The following is a 19,438-nucleotide window of genomic DNA, read 5'->3' as shown; positions in this document are numbered from 1 at the left end:
GTTTTGATTTATTTATTTTTCTGTAATGCCTGTGGTGACAAAATAAAAACAGGCCCAGCATTTTATTTTACCCTCCTCGTGTCTGAGCCGTCTCTGCAGCCTGGTAGACTGTGTGTGAGTAAAGATTCCCGGACAGAGTACCAAGTGAAGGGGTATTGTGTCACAACACATACACACTTACACAGACACACACACAGACACACAGGCACAGTCATACACATATATGTTTCTGGGAAATACGGGACCATATTCAAGTATCTGTGTTATAGGTTTTATTACATTTCGAATAAAAAATAAACAGATTTCAATCAGTGGAAAAAACATAAGTAGTTCTTGTCTCTCAAGTGCCTAATATTAAACACTACTATCAATACTTTTCTTGTGAAGGTAAGGTATTAAAAACAGTTTAGAGTATTTTCCAACTGGGTCTTGCTTTTCACCTGTCAGCCTAGGAATCCTTGTGTGAAGACGTGTTCTAGCTGAGCCCACATGTTGATGTCTTCATTAAATAGATACACTGAAACATAAAGAGTATGAGCACAATTAGTATAATAAAATGCATAAGAATATATCCTTTTTATCAGTCAGTATCAGAAATTAGTTACTACCCAGATTAATGTTGGATGCTGTTTATTTTTTTTTTTAGCTGGTACTGTATAAATGCCAGTTGGACAAATAACATAGACATACTACTTTAAAGGTGCTGTTCCACTTAGAATTAAGCTTTAATTACTCTGTTTAAGCTGGTAAGCAAATAGATCATAGAGACGATCTGTCATTTTATTCTTTCCTAATCACGTAAAAAAACACACAAATGTTTTTCCAGAAGCTTTTCCAGTTTTTTTAGGGCCAGTTTGTGAAAATCTGAAAATGGTAAAAGGATGGTAGTTTATGGAAGTACTAGTGCAAGAATCTGAAGCTCATAAAAATATTCAACCGTCCTCCATTTCTGAACCACTATTTACTGAATACATAATAAATGTCATACAAATGCAAAATATCATATTCACATATTCATAATGTATTTATATTAATTAAAGAGATCATCTATTCTGTTCAAGTCTGTTCTAAGTTCATAAATAATTCTGTTCATAGATAGATTTCTGTTTCTCTATAGGTAGATGACATAAATGCTGGAAATGCTAGTATTTAGCATTGCCTGTCTTTTTATACAAATCACCTAGCCTGTTATACAGTCCGAAAACCTCAAATTCAAAACATAAATCATGTGGAAAGGTGGAATTTAAAAGGGTTCGACGAAAAGCATGCATATTGCTAAATTCATATATTTATTAATAAATAGCCTCTAAGTTTCTTTGTATTATTGGTTTTAGGAAAACTATTCATCAATAGATAGAACTTAGGTATCAATGTATTAAATTTCCTTTGCTGATTTATTAACACATCTGATGACTGTACCCCTAATTGAAATATTTATATGTATATAATGTGTAAGAAAAAAAGAGCCGGATAAATGGACCCCCAACAATCTTAGGTTTTAGCGGTAAAAACCTGATAATTGGGTTCTTATAGTTTAGACATTGTGACTCAGTGAATATAATTGAACTAATAGTCTTTGTAGAGCGCTGACCTTTCAATGATTCTCGTAAAGCTCCAGTGACATTAAGGCAAAGACTGCAGTCAGGTTTCCCATCAAAATCACTGTCAAATACACTCTGGGCACTAGATGTGTACTGCAAAAAAATTATCAATAGCTAAAGAAATAGAATGATTTAAACCGTACTTCTGAGAACTGCTGGAAGCTTATATTGAACTAAATTCTTTTGAAAATTACAGCATGAGGTGCTCAGGGTTGGAAGCCCCATTTGCTCTTTGCAAAAGTATTAGAAATGTGCATTGGCAAATCATGATATCGGGACAGTGATTGTGAAAACAGTAAACTCCTCCAGGAATTATAAATGCTTGAAGTAAATCTAATAATATTGCATGAATGATAAGCCTTCCAAATGGAATTATTGATCGCATGAAGATGTACACTGATTCTTTTTTTCATGGGTTTGTATAACTAACCTTAGAATCCACTGCAAGCTACTCCTGTTCAATGCTTTGGTTTTCTCAGTCAGTAGTGCATGTTGTTTTAAATGAAGATTTCCAATCATAAAACAGATACTGGAAGTCTCTCGTTATCATAGGAAATGGGTGAAGCATGAGTCCAGTGTTAAATTTGGGATGTTACCTCGTATAATATAGTATATATCAACTGTGGTGCTGAGAACTCAAATTTTGGTGATAATAAATGCCACCCCGTGCATACATAAACAGTCTTGATTTTGTGAGTTAGTCAGAGGGTCGTTACCAACAATCTTAGGTGTGTAGGGAAAGATGTTTTTTTCTTAGTGAAGAAACAATAGCAATAAATTCAATTGTCCGTGTCTCCAAAGCTATCTCACTTTCTGCAGTTCCTGTCTCAGCCATGATGGTAATGGTTGTCCCAGTCTATGTAGAAGTTTGGATAATTCAATGTTGTGTTCCCGGTAATAACTTGACAGAAAAGCTCTAGACTGAAAAAAAAGGAAAAGACCCAACTATTATATCTTGCCTTTCTCTATTAAACATTGATTGGATAAGATATATCACTACTATACTATGAACATGTTCATTTTCCAGGAAATCGTGTTTAATGTTTCCAAATTGAGCACACATTACTGTAGGTTGGATATTACCATGCATTATCACACACAGGATAATGGTAAGGATGATTTTTTTTTTACATACTGTAAACTGTGGTTTTCTTTTTTTATATATTTTTTTTTCATTTTTCTTAATACATTTATTGTAAGGTGCAATTCTTTTATTTTTACTTTGTGTTTATTTTAATAATGTCCATGTTCACTAATGGACCACCAGAAAGCAGAAGACTCAAGACTCCAGAGTTTTTTGCACAACAGGCACTAGTGGTCTCAACAGAAGGAATGTCAACACAGAGAAAGTATGCAAGTTGGAATTCTAATTACCCTTACCTAAGTGATCCCAGTAGGGTGGAAAAGAGAAGAGGATTGTTAAAAATAGAGTGCATGGTAGGTAGTGGTTGGTAGAGGGGGTAATAAAGACTTTAAAAGATAGGGAAAAGGGTGTGGAGCAGATGGTGGGAAGGAAAAACTTCCTGAAGGGCCTGGGGCTTTTTACTAGATTGTTCTGCTGATGAGATGGGGTCAAGTATCTAACATGTTTCAAAGTTTTTGTATCAGCCACATAATATAGTATTATCAGATGAAGTAAAATCCTTTTTTTAATTATCAGGCTTAAAATGAGAACAAAAATGTTCTTTGATGTGTAATTCTCTCTTCTGATATATATATAGTAGTAAGGTTTAGATATAGGGGTGTTACACCAGGTATTATTACATAATCAGTGTTCTATTTGTGAGAAACAAACATAATCATTATGGCTTATCGTGAGGTTATACCTCCAAATCCATTGGAGGGTACTTGCGACCTTTATTCTTCCCAAGGCATTTCGTTTTTCCACCATCCAGTAGTTGGCACCAGAAGCCTTTTTGGGGATTGAATCTAAGACAGATACAATATAGTTTTAAGATTTTAGCTAAGATAAGATAAATGATTTCAACTGGCTAATCTGTCTAATCGTTATGACGTATTGAGGGCAATGTTCCAAACGTTCCAAAAAGCAGAGATAATCTTGTAAGAAATCTTATTGCTTTAGCTATGTTTATTATACAGCACTAACTTGACAACTCTTAGGTGCACATGAAATCTGCTCACCTCAACTCACCTACGAATTACTATTTAGTGGAAAAACCCCTAAAATATTTCAAACTTCCTCTTGGAAAACAACATGGCTCTGTGTTTTTTTGTTTTAAACATTTTATTAATTAAAACTACAAAATCATTTTAATTATTAAAAAAAATACTGTACATTTTAATCATCTGTAAATATATATATATATATATATATATATATATATTAAACCCAAAAATATTCATGAAAATGTTACTATTTGGACGAATACTGTGTTAGTATAACAATCAGAAAGTTGCCTTAGAACATCTGTTCAGAATATGAACAATATTGTTAAACTAATTACATGGTGACATTCACTTGCCCTTCTCTCACTCATATAATAATGCTATATATGTAATTAATTTGTAGTATATGTCAAATAAATTAGCAAGGAGAAGAAAAGAGAGGCTTGGATAATTTCCCAACCTGCCTATAAAAATAAACTAGAACCTTCTAAGCTGCCATTTGTTCTCCCTATAGTTGAATCAATATAAGTAAATAAATCATTGAATACATGCAAGTTTTGCAGTCTCAGTCTCTCTCTTAGACTTTATATACATTCACTCTGCATTATAATGTTTTTCTTAATTCCCCAGGAGAACACTTCTTACAATGTGCTTGGAAAATGAAAAGGAAATGTTCTGTCAAACTATCCCCTTAACAACATTTTTGACTAAAATGAGTACATTTACAAAAATAAAGCGAAGCATTGTTCAAAGCAGGGCCGGGCCAAGACATTGTGCTGCCTGGGTCCAAGGTTGAAATGCTACCCCCCACCATCACCAAAACCACTCCGAAATCCAGACACATACACAAACCCAGACAGACACAAACACACAAACTCAGACCGGCATAAACACATACACAAACCCCAACAGACATACACACACACAAATACACACACACACGTACAGGAACCGATACACACAAACCCAAACACGCATATCCAACAAGACACAAGGACAGACATACAACCACATATACCCAGACAGACACACAAACCCAGGAGCTGAGTCAGTGGAACTGCACAGCTTTTTAACCCACTGATAATCTCATGCAGTTTAAATCCTCCTCTTACGTTAAAGTCTCAGAGTAATTATAATGCGGCGAAATTTCCAGAAACTTCTGCACCTCATCCATCACAATAGCTGGGTCACTTCGTAAATGCTGTCCATCAATAATTAGCAGCTGGAAGAGAATATTTTTTATATTACAAAAAAACTATACTAGGATATAATCACAGCCACGTGTATGTGCTAGGTTTAACCATTTCCCCCCTTTTTTTCTGAAATTAATAAGAAATGTGATGCTATCCATGATTCTGCATCTCAATGCTGGGAAAGAATATGTAAGTAAAACCATTAATAAGTGGAGAGAGACATGCCATTCTCTTCCTTCATTATGTGTGGAGTGGTTTGGGTGTCAGGACTTGCAGGACGTGCCATCAGTAGGCATTTGCCAAGTTTATCTTTCATGATACCAGTCCTTTGCCATATTGGACAGTACCACTATCCAGCAGCATATGTATCCTGTCGGGACAGCCTCAGTATTGAGACATGTTAAGTATCAAATGTAGATGTATGCAGACACAACGACTTCTGAAGTCATATAATCAATGAGCATACCTGGGAACTCTCATGGTTTGACCTCGAGTCTCAGGGATTTTGCCTCAATCTCAGAGTCTCAGGGTGAAAAAGCCAAAATCTCAGGGTCACACAGTCTGGAGCTGGCTTCTTCCTATTCTACACTGCTGTCATCATATACACGACTCCCAATTGGTGCTTTTGCTACCAGTATGTAATGTTTGACTGCAGGTGACTCAAGTAAGTGTACTTGGTGAGTCACTACACTGAATCTTTACAGCAGGCTATTAAAAGGTTAACATTTTAAGAGTTTGAGCTCATTTAGATAGTACTCCCCAGGTATGTCCACATTTCAAACAGCCAAACGATTACACTTTTAGAGGTGTAGCTAGAAGACAGAGATTGACTAGGTTACCTGTGAGGGTGGAAAATGGGCTAACCATCGTTCTATATGAGACGCAAACAAGCCAGGCACTAGACATCTTTTCCGCAGGGTCCTCAGTTCTGCATGTGCGGTATGATCAGCAGAAATAACTTCATAGAAGCTATATTTTAAGGCAGCAGGATCTTCATGAGATCGCTGATGCTGAAACAAAAATATACCTTGTTTCAAGAGAATTTCTTCACTGCACAGTTAGCACAATTGGTAACATTACCATGCTTTTCTTAACCTAAATTTAGATTTATATTGGAAACATTATATCCCTTTTATATTCGTATGTAGTGTCTGTGCTTTTAAGTCTTTAAATTACACAGTCTTTGAAAGTGTTAAAAAAGAATTCACAAAATAATTCTATGTCAACAGTCATTTATTTCTTGGGCTTTGTATTACTGTGCCAATGATCTAAGATGCATTAGGATTAAAATTTCCTTTTTTTCATTTTCATTGTAACCCACAACAGAGCAAAGACAAGTGCACCTTGTGATGCGTGCACATGACTTCATTAGTAGTGATGTAAATATCACAAAGCTAGTGATGCTGGGAATTATACCATATCCAGTGCCTTCATTTAGTACAATGTAGAACATCTTCCTTACCCCTCACACTAAACACCATGGGCATGGCCCATAACACACACTTATTAGTAAATATCTCTGTAATACCTGATACCAGGAGTATGCCCGATCCGATGGATCTATAAGTATGGTGATAATTTTTGCTTTTGGTAGGAGTGCTGCCACCCTCTTGGGTACTTCTTCAGAGCTGAAATAATTAGCACTCTTCTCAAATAGGAAATCAGAAGTTTTGTTTGATGGATAAGGAAAGAAATCCATGTACCTTGAAAAGGTGAGAAAATCAGTTCGTTATCAATACATTCCCTCTAGGTGATTGTTAACTTCAACTTCAATGAATGAAACTAAGCAAAAACATGTATTGATTATGCCACATGATTTAATTTAAAAGGTGATCTATCATTAACTACAAACAAGGACGCATGATTAAGATTATGACCTTCCTTCCAGATGAAGCACCGTGTCTAAGGCTAGGTTTCCACTTGGGTTTTTGTCCGGCGTTTTTTTCTTGATGAAAAACGCCAGGAAAACTGCCAAGAAAACTGCCACTGCATTTACCTGCGTTTTGGCGTTTTTTCTGCAGTTTTTTCTGGCGTTTTAGCCTTTCTGTGGAAATTGCTTTTTTTGACCTTAGGCAGTTTTTCCAGCCTTTACAAGTTAGAAGTTTCACCCAGCTAAAAGGGATTAGGATAAATGGCAAGTATCTGCCCTCTCCTGATGTCATTTACTTGGTAGACCCTTTTGTCTCTTTTCTGTGGTTTGTAAGGCATGCTTTATTCCGAATGTCTGCTCCTCTGGGAAGATTGGCCCCAAATGATGGTGCAAATTGTTTGCTGTTGCTTTTGGCACGCAGGATCCGGTCGCGTATGTTTGTTTGTAATGGCATGTTTGTTCCAAATGGTGTAAAATTCAATATGAACCAGTCCAGGACTTTGTTTTGTGTGAAACTGTTTGTTTTCAGCCTATTTCTCGTAGGACACACAGATACTGGGTCCATCCTCTGCATTGTAACTGTGGAAAAAACGCCATAAAAAACGCCAAGGCAATAAACCCACATGGCTTTTTCATGGCGTTTTTTCTCTCCCATAGACTTCTATTGGAGAAAAAAAGCCAAGATTTCTTGCAAAAAACGCCAGAGTGTCAACATGCTGCAGTTTTGAAAAACTGCCACAGAGCCCAAAAAAGCAGAAAAACGCCAAAGAGGACTGAAAAAACGCCAAACAGAAAAACGCCAAGTGGAAATTGCATTTTGCGATTTCCTATTGAATTACAGCTAACATCTGGCTGCATGCGTTTTTCACAAAAAAACGCCAGGTGGCGCTATTGGCGTTTTTATAGGCGTTTTTAGCAAAAAAAACCCCAATGGAAACCAAGCCTAAGGCTAGGTTTCCACTTGGGTTTTTGTCCGGCGTTTTTTTCTTGATGAAAAACGCCAGGAAAAACGCCAAGAAAACTGCCACTGCATTTACCTGCGTTTTGGCGTTTTTTCTGGAGTTTTTTCTGGCGTTTTAGCCTTTCTGTGGAAATTGCTTTTTTTGACCTTAGGCAGTTTTTCCAGCCTTTACAAGTTAGAAGTTTCACCCAGCTAAAAGGGATTAGGATAAATGGCAAGTATCTGCCCTCTCCTGATGTCATTTTCTTGGTAGAGTTCTACTTAAGACCCTTTTGTCTCTTTTCTGTGGTTTGTAAGGCATGCTTTATTTCGAATGTCTGCTCCTCTGGGAAGATTGGCCCCAAATGATGGTGCAAATTGTTTGCTGTTGCTTTTGGCACGCAGGATCCAGTTGATGCATCGGGTATGTTTGTTTGTAATGGCATGTTTGTTCCAAACAGTGGCGTCGCTACAGGGGGGCAAGGGGGGGCAATTGCCCCCCCTAGGAGATTCCTTGCCCCCCCTGTTGCCCCCCCGCCGAAATTGGAGCCACCCAGGACAGTCCCCTTGACTGCTAACAACGGCATGGTGCCGTCGCTAGCAGTCCCAGTCAGGTGCTAACGACGGCACCATGCCGTCGCTAGCACTATCTTACCTCCATCACCACCTACCCCGGCGATCTGCCCCTCACACAGAAGGGCATCACCGGGGCCATCCGATCCGGCCGGTGACGGCACGCGCAATGACGCGATTACGTCACCGCGCAACTTTATTAATAACTGACAATTGTCAGTTAAAGCGGTATGGGGGCATGCTGCTTAGATGCCTGTATCTGAGGCATCTAAGCAGCTACAGACCTCCAACATATACCGTTGGAAAGGTAATTATCTCACCTTTCCAACGGTATATAGCTTGTAAAAGAATTTTAAAAAATTACGTTAAAAAAAATGTAAAAAAAATGATTTAAACATAAAGTAGTTAAACTTTAAAAAAAATAAAAAAGTTTAAGTATTCTAGCTAAATGATCACTGTGATAGGCAAGGTTACCACAGCGATCATATAGCTATAAAAAGTCACATTCCCTTTTTAAAAATGGCCGATACTAATTTTTAATCCCATGATCCCTTTGATCATGGGGTTAAATTTAGCCAACGGTAGAGGGAGGCAATTTTTGAAATCCTGATGAACTGCAAATATTATTAAAATCAGCCATTTAGCCTGTGCGGTACGTGAGTAACCATATCATCCCTGGAGCGCCTTGCATTTTTACTGCAAAACTTATTTTTGCTGTAAAAGTGATTTTTTTTTTTCTCCCTTTACCATCATTTCTTTGGGATTGTAAAGGGGAAAGAATGGTGTGTGCTTCTGTGAGTGAATGTATTTAAAGTATGGTGTGTGTGCTTATGTGAGTGAATCTATGGAAAGTATGGTGTGTGCTTCTGCGAGTGAATGGAGATATGAAAGGCGTGTGAATGATCAGTAATTAGGGTTGAAGCCTTGACGTGGCATTACTGCTCACGTAGGAAGTTAAATTATGGCACAAAAAGTACACATTTGCAAGAACTACACCCCTTGGCGCATCAAATGAGGGGCTGTATGTGTTTCTAGTACAAACATGGAGTGCGCTAGACACAAATGAACATGTCGCTATGGATAGAAAAAACATATTTTCTAGCTAAAGCGACATATTCCATCATTATTTGTGCACTCAACTTTTGTCCTAGAAATACATGTAGCCCCTCATTTGAAGCTCCAAGGGGCATAGTTTCTTAAAATTGATGAATTGTCTGAATGAGGGAGAGCATGAGTTAATGTGATTGTGCGTATCATAGATGTATAATTGTGGAAGGGCAAAGATGGCACTAGCAGGATGTTTGAGCCTTGGGGACCGAGATGGCACAGGGCGGGTGTATATGGGACAAAGATGGCAAATCGTATGTGTGTTAACTGGGTGCTGGCCAGGTTCTATGTGGACAGCGTGGACGCCAGGGCTTGCTTTGGGGTGTGCATCCTGTGATCTATGCCTGTAATTTAGGGGGTTTTAAATATACCTTTAATGCTGTGTTTTTATGTGAATTCCAATTGATCTGTACCTGCAAAGCTGGGTTTCTGTGTTATTCTGTAGATCCATATCTGCTATGCTATGTTTCCATACATTATTTATGTATACCTGCAAATACAGGGTTTGTATGTCTTGTTCAGTTGATTAATACCTGCAATGCTGTTTCCATGTATTTATTTGATCTATACCTGCGATGCTACGTTTCATATATTATTGTATACCTGCAAATACAGGACTTGTATGTCTGATTCTGTTTATTTGATATATAACTTCAATGCTGAGATCACAAGTGAATTTAAATTGATCTATACATGCAAAGCTGGGTTTGTGTGTTAATGTGTTGATCTATACCTGCTATCGGCAGCAGGGTCTAATATTTATATATATATTTATATCGTCAGCAGGGACTAATATTAATATATATCGGCAACTGGGGCAAATATTAATATATATGGGCAGCAGGGGCTAATATATATGTATATCAGCAGCAGGATCTAATATTAGGCCCTGAAATCATTTAGTGCAAAAGTTAAGGTATTGTGTTGTTTAAAGGATTTCAAGGATTAGTTGTACTAAATTGTGGCTTCAGGCTTCCCGTGTTGAATGATCAAGTATTGTATTGTCCAATAACAAAAGTATCATTCCATAGCACATTACTTTTGGCAATATATATATATATATATATATATATATATATATATATATAATGTGTTTTTTCAGTGGTATCATTTAATGGTGGAAATTATTAATGCCCCCCCCAGTTTGACTGTGGCATCTTGTGTGCCCCCCCTATATATTGTTTCTAGAGTCGCCACTGGTTCCAAATGGTGTAAAATTCAATATGAACCAGTCCAGGACTTTGTTTTGTGTGAAACTGTTTGTTTCCAGCCTATTTCTCGTAGGACACACAGATACTGGGTCCATCCTCTGCATTGTAACTGTGGAAAAAACGCCATAAAAAACGCCAAGGCAATAAACCCACATGGCTTTTTCATGGCGTTTTTTCTCTCCCATAGACTTCTATTGGAGAAAAACGCCAAGATTTCCTTGCAAAAAACGCTAGAGTGTCAACATGCTGCGATTTTGAAAAACTGCCACAGAGCCCAAAAAAGCAGAAAAACGCCAAAGAGGACTGAAAAAACGCCAAACAGAAAAACGCCAAGTGGAAATGGCATTTTGCGATTTCCTATTGAAGAACAGCTAACATCTGGCTGCAGCGTTTTTTCACAAAAAAAACGCCAGGTGGCGCTATTGGCGTTTTTATGGGCGTTTTTAGCAAAAAAAAACCAAGTGGAAACCTAGCCTAAGGCTAGGTTTCCACTTGGGTTTTTGTCCGGCGTTTTTTTCTTGATGAAAAACGCCAGGAAAACTGCCAAGAAAACTGCCGCTGCATTTACCTGCGTTTTGGCGTTTTTTCTGCAGTTTTTTCTGGCGTTTTAGCCTTTCTGTGGAAATTGCTTTTTTTGACCTTAGGCAGTTTTTCCAGCCTTTACAAGTTAGAAGTTTCACCCAGCTAAAAGGGATTAGGATAAATGGCAAGTATCTGCCCTCTCCTGCTGTCATTTACTTGGTAGACCCTTTTGTCTCTTTTCTGTGGTTTGTAAGGCATGCTTTATTTCGAATGTCTGCTCCTCTGGGAAGATTGGCCCCAAATGATGGTGCAAATTGTTTGCTGTTGCTTTTGGCACGCAGGATCCGGTCGCGTATGTTTGTTTGTAATGGCATGTTTGTTCCAAATGGTGTAAAATTCAATATGAACCAGTCCAGGACTTTGTTTTGTGTGAAACTGTTTGTTTTCAGCCTATTTCTCGTAGGACACACACATACTGGGTCCATCCTCTGCATTGTAACTGTGGAAAAAACGCCATAAAAAACGCCAAGGCAATAAACCCACATGGCTTTTTCATGGCGTTTTTTCTCTCCCATAGACTTCTATTGGAGAAAAAAAGCCAAGATTTCTTGCAAAAAACGCCAAAGTGTCAACATGCTGCAGTTTTGAAAAACTGCCACAGAGCCCAAAAAAGCAGAAAAACGCCAAAGAGGACTGAAAAAACGGCAAACAGAAAAACGCCAAGTGGAAATGGCATTTTGCGATTTCCCATTGAATTACAGCTAACATCTGGCTGCATGCGTTTTTCACAAAAAAACGACAGGTGGCGCTATTGGCGTTTTTATAGGCGTTTTTAGCAAAAAAAACCCCAATGGAAACCAAGCCTAAAAGAAGTACATTTTCCCCTCTGGAGCATGAAGTTGTTCTTTTTCTTGCACAATGCTAACAATATGTTTTCATGCAGTTGAAAGCTATAGGTGAATCTATGGATTTGATATAAGCTCATATTTTAAGACCTTCCCTCCCCTCCGTATAGACATATTAAGTCAAAATGACAGAAGCACTTCAGAGGGTCCATGGATGGGCTGCTCTAAAATATATCTGTAAATTAGTGGAATTAATGTAACAATAGACAAAACAAAAAACTCCCCTGTAAAAATCAAGTGGATTTCTACATAATCATCAAAGGTGAGGAGGGAAGGGGATCTGGTACCACCTTACCATATGGAGCTCATAGGAAACTATAAAAGCAGCACAGAAAGGACCCAGTCAACCAGTCAAAATGTAAATGCTGTCTAGAGGCATAACTATTCCAGATACCCTAAGGGCTATAGGTGAAGTTGAAAAACAAAAAACAAAAGAAAGTCTTCTGGTAGTGGCCCAAATTCTTACAGACAATCCTTTTAAACAAATTGCCCCCAAATGCCAGACCTTCACTGATTTGTAACCTTTCACCATTTAATTATATAAAAATATTTATGACCAACTATATAATGAGGGGTTAATTTACTTTATTTCAAAATACACTTAAAATAGATTTATTTTTAGAGAATATTAAAATATAAGTTATACTAATTGCTTCTAACCCCTTAAGGACAATGGGCAGTCCCTAAACCCATTGAAAACAATGCATTTTGAGCCCGTACATGTACTTTGTCATTAAGGGGTTAATACATGACTACATTTTGCTTACATGTATATTTCTCTACGAGACAAACTTTAAGATGGATTTGTAGAATGTGTCAATTGAATTACCCTGGAAACCGACTTCACGTAGCTTTCTTACCAATCAATTCCTTTGTGATAATAGTTCCCATTAAAAAATTGAACTTCCTCGAATGTCTTTGGATTTGGAAAGCTGCTTATGATATTAGGATGCATTAGCAGAAATAAGTAAAGTGCTGTTGTGCCTGTAAAAGGACATAAAGGAGAATGAGTATACAGTAGCACATGGAAATTCTGACTATTAAAATGAAATTGATTTTTATTTCAGGATGTTAATCTCCAGCCCTTCAAGTTTAGCTAATAGGCCAGTGTTTTTTAATCAATATTCTTACTTAAGCACAGATGGTCTAGATATTCTGATTGAGCTCCCCACGCTCATGCCAAATACATCTATAAATCATGGCTTGTTAGTGACTGCAGCAATTTTTTTTTTCAAACCCTGCAGAATTTATTCAGTAGCCATAGCAAAATAGAAGGTTCACAACAGGGCCAGACTTGGGATAACAAGGCGGCCCTGGCACTTTATGGCCGGTGGATGACTAGTGGCTGAATATGACAGGCTTTACATTACCTTTTTATGCTCACATAGCGTGAACTAGGCATATGTAGTGGGTGGCTGCACACTGCGGCACTTGATCTGCCACAGATGGAGTGAATGGAGCACTGTAGGCCAGCGGCCCACTTGGGAAATGAAAACATATTGAAAACATGTTTGAGAATTTAGGCATGTTTAAGGCAATGGGTAAACTATGCAAATATCTTAATTGACACAGAAAGAACAGTTTTGAAGAAAAAACAATCCAAGTCCAAACATATTAAAAAGAAGGTATTTTCCTGAATGTATAAAATGGCCTTTTTACTCCTGACTGTATGTACCTAGCACATGGAAAACTACAAAAGCTTATGCACATTTAAATATACATAATTCCAAGGGCAATACAAACGGCCACATCAATACGCTAGAATGAATATTCCTTATATTTTTTTCCATCTTATCGATTATTATACCTGGGAACTCTCTGAGTTTGACCCGGAGAACATGTTTGTCTCCCCGTGCCGGTTCAAAATAGTTTAGAAAGGGCCCTTCCGACCTGTATCGGTGCGGTCCAGGTCGGAAGGGCCCTTTCTAAACAGTTTTGGACTGGTACGAGGACACAGGAAGATAGGGGGTGTAGTTACGCCAGTGGATATGACCAAAAGTGTATAATTAGCTGCACTGGTCCATTAAGTTTTTATTGAAAGTATTGCCTTTTAAATCCCCTGCATTCACACTTATCTAATCAAAATCTTTGTTCGAGTATAAATTGAGTATAAATCCTGAGCACATAATGTTCACAGCATCAAAATCAAACTGTATGATTTTTAGCGACATGGTTCTTGGCTTGAAGGCATTGACCAGCAACATAAGGCCTAAACGTAATTGGAGTAATGGAGATTTAAAAGCTATTAAAATTAGTCAATGTAAAAACACTGACATTTACGACCAAAAGCCATTTTCAACCTTTTCTTGCAACTGACAACTTTGAAACTCATAATAAAGTTGTCAAAGTAGCCTTGAGAAGGCCTGATGCAGACATAGTTCACTGAGGACACATAGCTCACCCTTTAAACAAAATGCACTTTTTCTTAAAATTCCATTTTTCCATCACATAGTATTGAGAGTTCCCATCCATATGTTATGATTTATAACTTTTCATAACACTCTTAAAGACAGGGATTGATGTATAAACAACTAGGACCTCTGAGCTATGGTGTGCCACCATTTGTGAGACCGAAGAACTAGTCCAGGTAGTTACTAATAGACTGGTGCATACCATATTTTCATATGAAGCCACGAAAACGAGACCAGACCCCCCCACGAAGTGGACAAAAACAAAGCAATTTGTGGGCCACTTTCACTCACACTCTACCTTCCCTCGTATCTTCTCTGCCAATCATTTCTGCTTCCACTTTGCTGTCCCTGATTGGCTGCTTGAAGCAGTAAGTCAGTGGCAGGAAAGTGCTCCAATTTAAGTAAATGGCAGTGCATTCCACACATGTGCACAGGGGCCTCAACAGTCTCCTGCAAGCAGCCTTCCCCTACTGGATCTGACTGGAGGTAAAAAAATCACATGCCGTGAGATGGCTGAACACATCCCCTGCAGGGCATTTAGTTGGGGGGGGGAGTAGCAAGTTAAAAAATAAATATGGAAAAAAGAAACGATAGTTTTGTCCGAATAAATTTTTCTTGCCTTGTACAAGTGTAATTCCTAGTTAGTGAAGGTTCTATAAAATATGCCCTTTACTTGGTATTAAAACATACTGTTTGCTGCTTTTTAAATTAATCTAGCGTATTATTAATCTTAGATGAACATTCACACAATTAAAGTCTAATGAAGGGACGTTCTGATTTAAGTCCAATATTTCAATTCTAAACATATCAAATGTTCAAGAGCTATAGAAATTATCTTTTCTTTTTTTTTTTTAAATAAATCCTTTTAGAGCTTCACAAAACGCAGAATTTGCCTTTTGTTTTACAAATGTCATTTTCTCCATCATCAAGACATCTCAATGTGTTAACTGCAATGATGATTAGCATAATTTGAATGTGGTTATAAATACTGCTAGAAATGTTTTATACTGCTGCCAAATCTATTATACAGAATGCCAGATTAAAAGTAATAAGCCTAGGATTTAAAGTTGTTTTCTTTTAAAGATCATCACTATTTTTTTTTTCTAAAACACATAAAATGTGGCTTTTATTTTCTTTAAGGAGTTGTTTGATAAGTTTTTATCTACATAGGTATGGGAGACACTATGCTTTTTCTACTCAAGAGTAAATGCAGCATGAGCTATCACAAACCCTTCCTATAAACGCTGCCTCCAGGTATAATGCCCACCAAGTGCTGCTTCAACCTGCTTTGCCTCACCATTTATAAAACCTAATTTAGTCTTTGGTCCTGTCTTATGTTCAGGATCACCTTATGTTTATATGTTTTGATTAACCCTTTCTTGTTTGATACATGTATCACCTCTGGGGAGTGTTGCTGCTTTCCATTTCTTATAGCAGCCTTATGGTTAGTCCATAAGTGCTTAGATTCTGTCATAATCTTAACCTTCACTATTACCGGAATCATCTATCGCCAAAAAAAGAGGTATGATCTCTAATTAAAGAGGAGATAATGGGCTTGTGATCCTGGGTTCTTAGTTATTAAGTATATAACATGAGTTATTACTCTTCCCCCTCATATTCTATCCAGGTCAAATGAGCTTAATGGATGGATGGATAGATAGATAGATAGATAGATAGATAGATAGATAGATAGATAGATAGATAGATTTGATAGCTACTAGAAATAATACTGGAGATCATCATCTAATACACTGCAAGCACTCTAAAGAACAAAATATTATTAACAGTAATAATGCTAACCCAGGAAAAATCTGAATCAGTCTAGAACAAACTGAGTATATGTTTTTTTTTACTGATGGCCTCTAGGAATCATCTTGGTATCCCTTGCTACTTCAACTTTATACTTCTCAAAAAGTGTATTTACTTATTAACCAGAATTTGGTACAAAGCCCTAAATTATCGTTCGCTACCATGATATCGAATAAAGCCACAATAAATGTACAAGATACTGTCCAAATGTAGTGGCTTAGCTAAATCTATCTATTCGTATCTCATGGTCCTGTGTCCCCTTTGAATTCCTTACCTGTTTTTTGAGGTCCTATGACGAGGAATTTTGGTAGGCGGTCACAATTTTTATCTCGTGACCAGATGTCCCGATGTCTTCGATCATCACATGGATTCTGTGGAAACAGATAACAATGTTTTGGTATTAATGGTAATACTTTGATATGTGCACATAACTGAAGTAAAAAGACTCAATTCAATGTGCCATCTGAAAGATAGCTGTTTTCAGAAAAAGCAGATTCTATGCTTTGTTTGGTGCCATATTAAACAATAAATAATAATAACAAACATATAAGCACTAATATGTAATTAAACTAAAAAGGACACAAATCATCTAAAAGACATGTGCACATTTGGTGAACTTATCTCATAATTGCAGCAAAGTCTAATAAGAAAACCACTGAGCAATCCAATGAGATCAAAGTAACTGACAAAACGGGTTTGGTTAAAGATTTACTCCAGCTCTATATTCATAATCATATTTCATCCATATATTTTGATAGCAATAAAGAGCACTGCTATCATCGGCACTGCATTAGACATAAAAACTGGACTTGTGGAACAAACTGATTCGGGTTAGTCTTTGGTTCCGTTTTTGGTCCATTCGTTTTCAAACCACAAATTCCGTTACCCGCCCTTTCGGACAAAATTTGGAGAGCTCTTTTGATTCAGAAACAAAAGTCATTATCATTCACTCTCATTCACTCTCTCACACTCTCTATCACTATTTCATGGTCTCTCACACACTCTCTCTCAATGTCTCCCTACTTTTCCTATAACTTCTTCTTTATCCCTGCTTCTCTATCTCCTACTCTGCAACTCCGCAGAGACATAGAAATGTAGAAACTCTTCTCTTTCTGCACGGATCTGTAGTACTTCCGCAAAAGTACGTAGCCTAGGCGCAGAACATGCCCTGTCATAAAACTACTGCACTAGGCTGGGATAACACTGTGGAGAGCTGGGACAAGAAGAAACAAACAGAGAACAAGAAGTGTAGTGAAGGAAAAGCAAGTCTAGGGATATAATAATATCCTGTGTATAGCTGATATTTATTGAACATAAAGGAGGCAGCAGACATACAGCATTGCCAGACTCCTCTTACAGTCTTGTCTGCTAATTGGTATGGTTACATAAAATTGATAGACTTGTATTATGGTCTCTTTAATATTTTATCTTCAAGACTTGACAATAAAATAAAATTAAAAATGTAATAGTTAAGATGTTTAGCTGATACCCATACTGGCATCCATCTTAGACAAGGAAACCAATAAGTCATTTGTATATGAGTGTCATAGTTTCCAGCATTTATGAAAGGGAAGTCATAGCAGTAGCGCTACCTAAACGTATAGAAGAGCATGGCATTGAACGCATTCTGGAGAGAAATTGTTATTATATGCTGATGCAGGGTATATAATATATAAAAGACTCAGACTAATAGTTAAAAGACTCAATGGAAAGAGAGTTTTGTTCTTCAAAAACCACTAGATGTGACTCAAACACCACTTTATTGTGGGTAATACTAGGAGACATAGGACAAATGTAGAAGTAACCACATGCACCCCTACCTATGGCATGGTCAAAGTCTATGTTTTATTGTCTACAACCATTTTACATCTGATCCCCAGGTAAAATAACATTTTGTGATTATATGATTAAATAAAAACTTTTCTTTAAAATATTTTTAAATTTATTTTTTAATAAATTCTGTATCAATATTAAGAGACAAAACCTGTTCCCAGAAATAAAAGCTTATTGTCAGGTGCAATTTTACAGCTTAGAGAGGGTGTGCATTTTTTGATTAATATTTCTCTGAAGCCCATGGATTGCATACACATTTAATCTGATGATAACGTACACTGACAATATGTAAAAATATCAGCTGAATTCATAATTATATGCATTCGTACCTGCCAAAGAGGATCCTTTTGCTCTGGAAAGAGTTCAAAATATTTACGAGCCAGCTGCAATGGAGGAAGAGTCTGCAGTTTCAAATTGGTCCAAGTTTGTACAAATTTAGCGAGGTTAACAAATGTGTACAAGCCGAGGCGGTCATTCCCATAATTAGATAAGTGTGTCATGAAGATGCTGATCTGCAATAGATTTATAATTATGTGTTAGAAGCAGCAGATGCTGTAATTAAGCAATGTTTCAATAGATGGCAGTAGCTACCTTTAAAAAAAAAAAAATAACAAGAAACAAGATTGTAACCATTTCCTTTTAATAGATATAAAATATATTATAAGCATACACATGTACATTGTAAAGTCTCAAACAAGTCTACAACACTTTAACAGCCTACTCTAAATTTAAAAATGCAAAAATAACATCATTTTTCTTGTTTTTTTTTTTAAAAGAAAAATATAAAACTGTGGATTATAAACAACATTCCAAAAGCCGAGGCATGTTAAAATGTCTTGAGATTTAAGAAAGCCGAGTGTAAATGTAATTTCAATTTGGACGTTGCACTCCATGTCAACCTAAATTGACTTTTGGATCTTGAAAAAAAATGCCTGCTGGCTTTTTTTTTTTTTAGGGTATTTTTGTTTAGCACACAAGAGGGTACACTTATAGGAAGGAAAGGCTGGATTTTTTTAAAGAATGAATAAAGGCCATGATCTATGTATAGCTTACATGTATATCAGAAATTACATTTGCATAATAATAAAATAAAGAACTGTGGGGAACGATTAAATGTTGCATGTATAATACTTATTTTGGCAGTTTTATACACGTTTCCAGAGGCAAAATTAAGACTTAAATGTACGTTGGCTGCAGTGAATTAAGTTATTCTGTATAGGATCTAATGTAAAAGTTTGATTTGTAAAGTTTTTCCATGCTCCTTCCCATATCCCCCTTATTGTATAAACGGAAGACGGCTCGTGTTCAAATTCTTTGGTAGAACATAAGAACATCA

At 37.0% G+C, this 19,438-nt stretch overlaps 1 protein-coding gene across 1 annotated transcript in view; it reads right to left on the bottom strand.

Moving 5' to 3' along the window:
* Nucleotides 1-257: 257 nt before the first annotated feature.
* The window catches only part of LOC128485413 (bifunctional heparan sulfate N-deacetylase/N-sulfotransferase 4-like), a 110,349-nt gene continuing 91,168 nt past the window's right edge, over nucleotides 258-19,438 (bottom strand). Inside the window, exons 7-15 of the mRNA XM_053461440.1 lie at nucleotides 18,432-18,614; nucleotides 16,544-16,640; nucleotides 12,910-13,033; nucleotides 6,450-6,624; nucleotides 5,761-5,931; nucleotides 4,841-4,950; nucleotides 3,428-3,530; nucleotides 2,412-2,522; nucleotides 258-517 (exon numbers count right to left, since the gene is read on the bottom strand). Of these exons, the coding sequence (XP_053317415.1) occupies nucleotides 476-517; nucleotides 2,412-2,522; nucleotides 3,428-3,530; nucleotides 4,841-4,950; nucleotides 5,761-5,931; nucleotides 6,450-6,624; nucleotides 12,910-13,033; nucleotides 16,544-16,640; nucleotides 18,432-18,614 (1,116 nt within the window). The 3' untranslated portion in view covers nucleotides 258-475. The remainder of the gene's footprint in view (nucleotides 518-2,411; nucleotides 2,523-3,427; nucleotides 3,531-4,840; nucleotides 4,951-5,760; nucleotides 5,932-6,449; nucleotides 6,625-12,909; nucleotides 13,034-16,543; nucleotides 16,641-18,431; nucleotides 18,615-19,438) is intronic.

The sequence above is a fragment of the Spea bombifrons genome, chromosome 1 (assembly GCF_027358695.1).
Source record: "Spea bombifrons isolate aSpeBom1 chromosome 1, aSpeBom1.2.pri, whole genome shotgun sequence".
Taxonomy (NCBI): Eukaryota; Metazoa; Chordata; class Amphibia; order Anura; family Pelobatidae; genus Spea; species Spea bombifrons.
The sequence above is the reverse complement of the archived record's forward strand: the minus strand, read 5'-3'. Positions and strand labels throughout refer to the sequence as shown.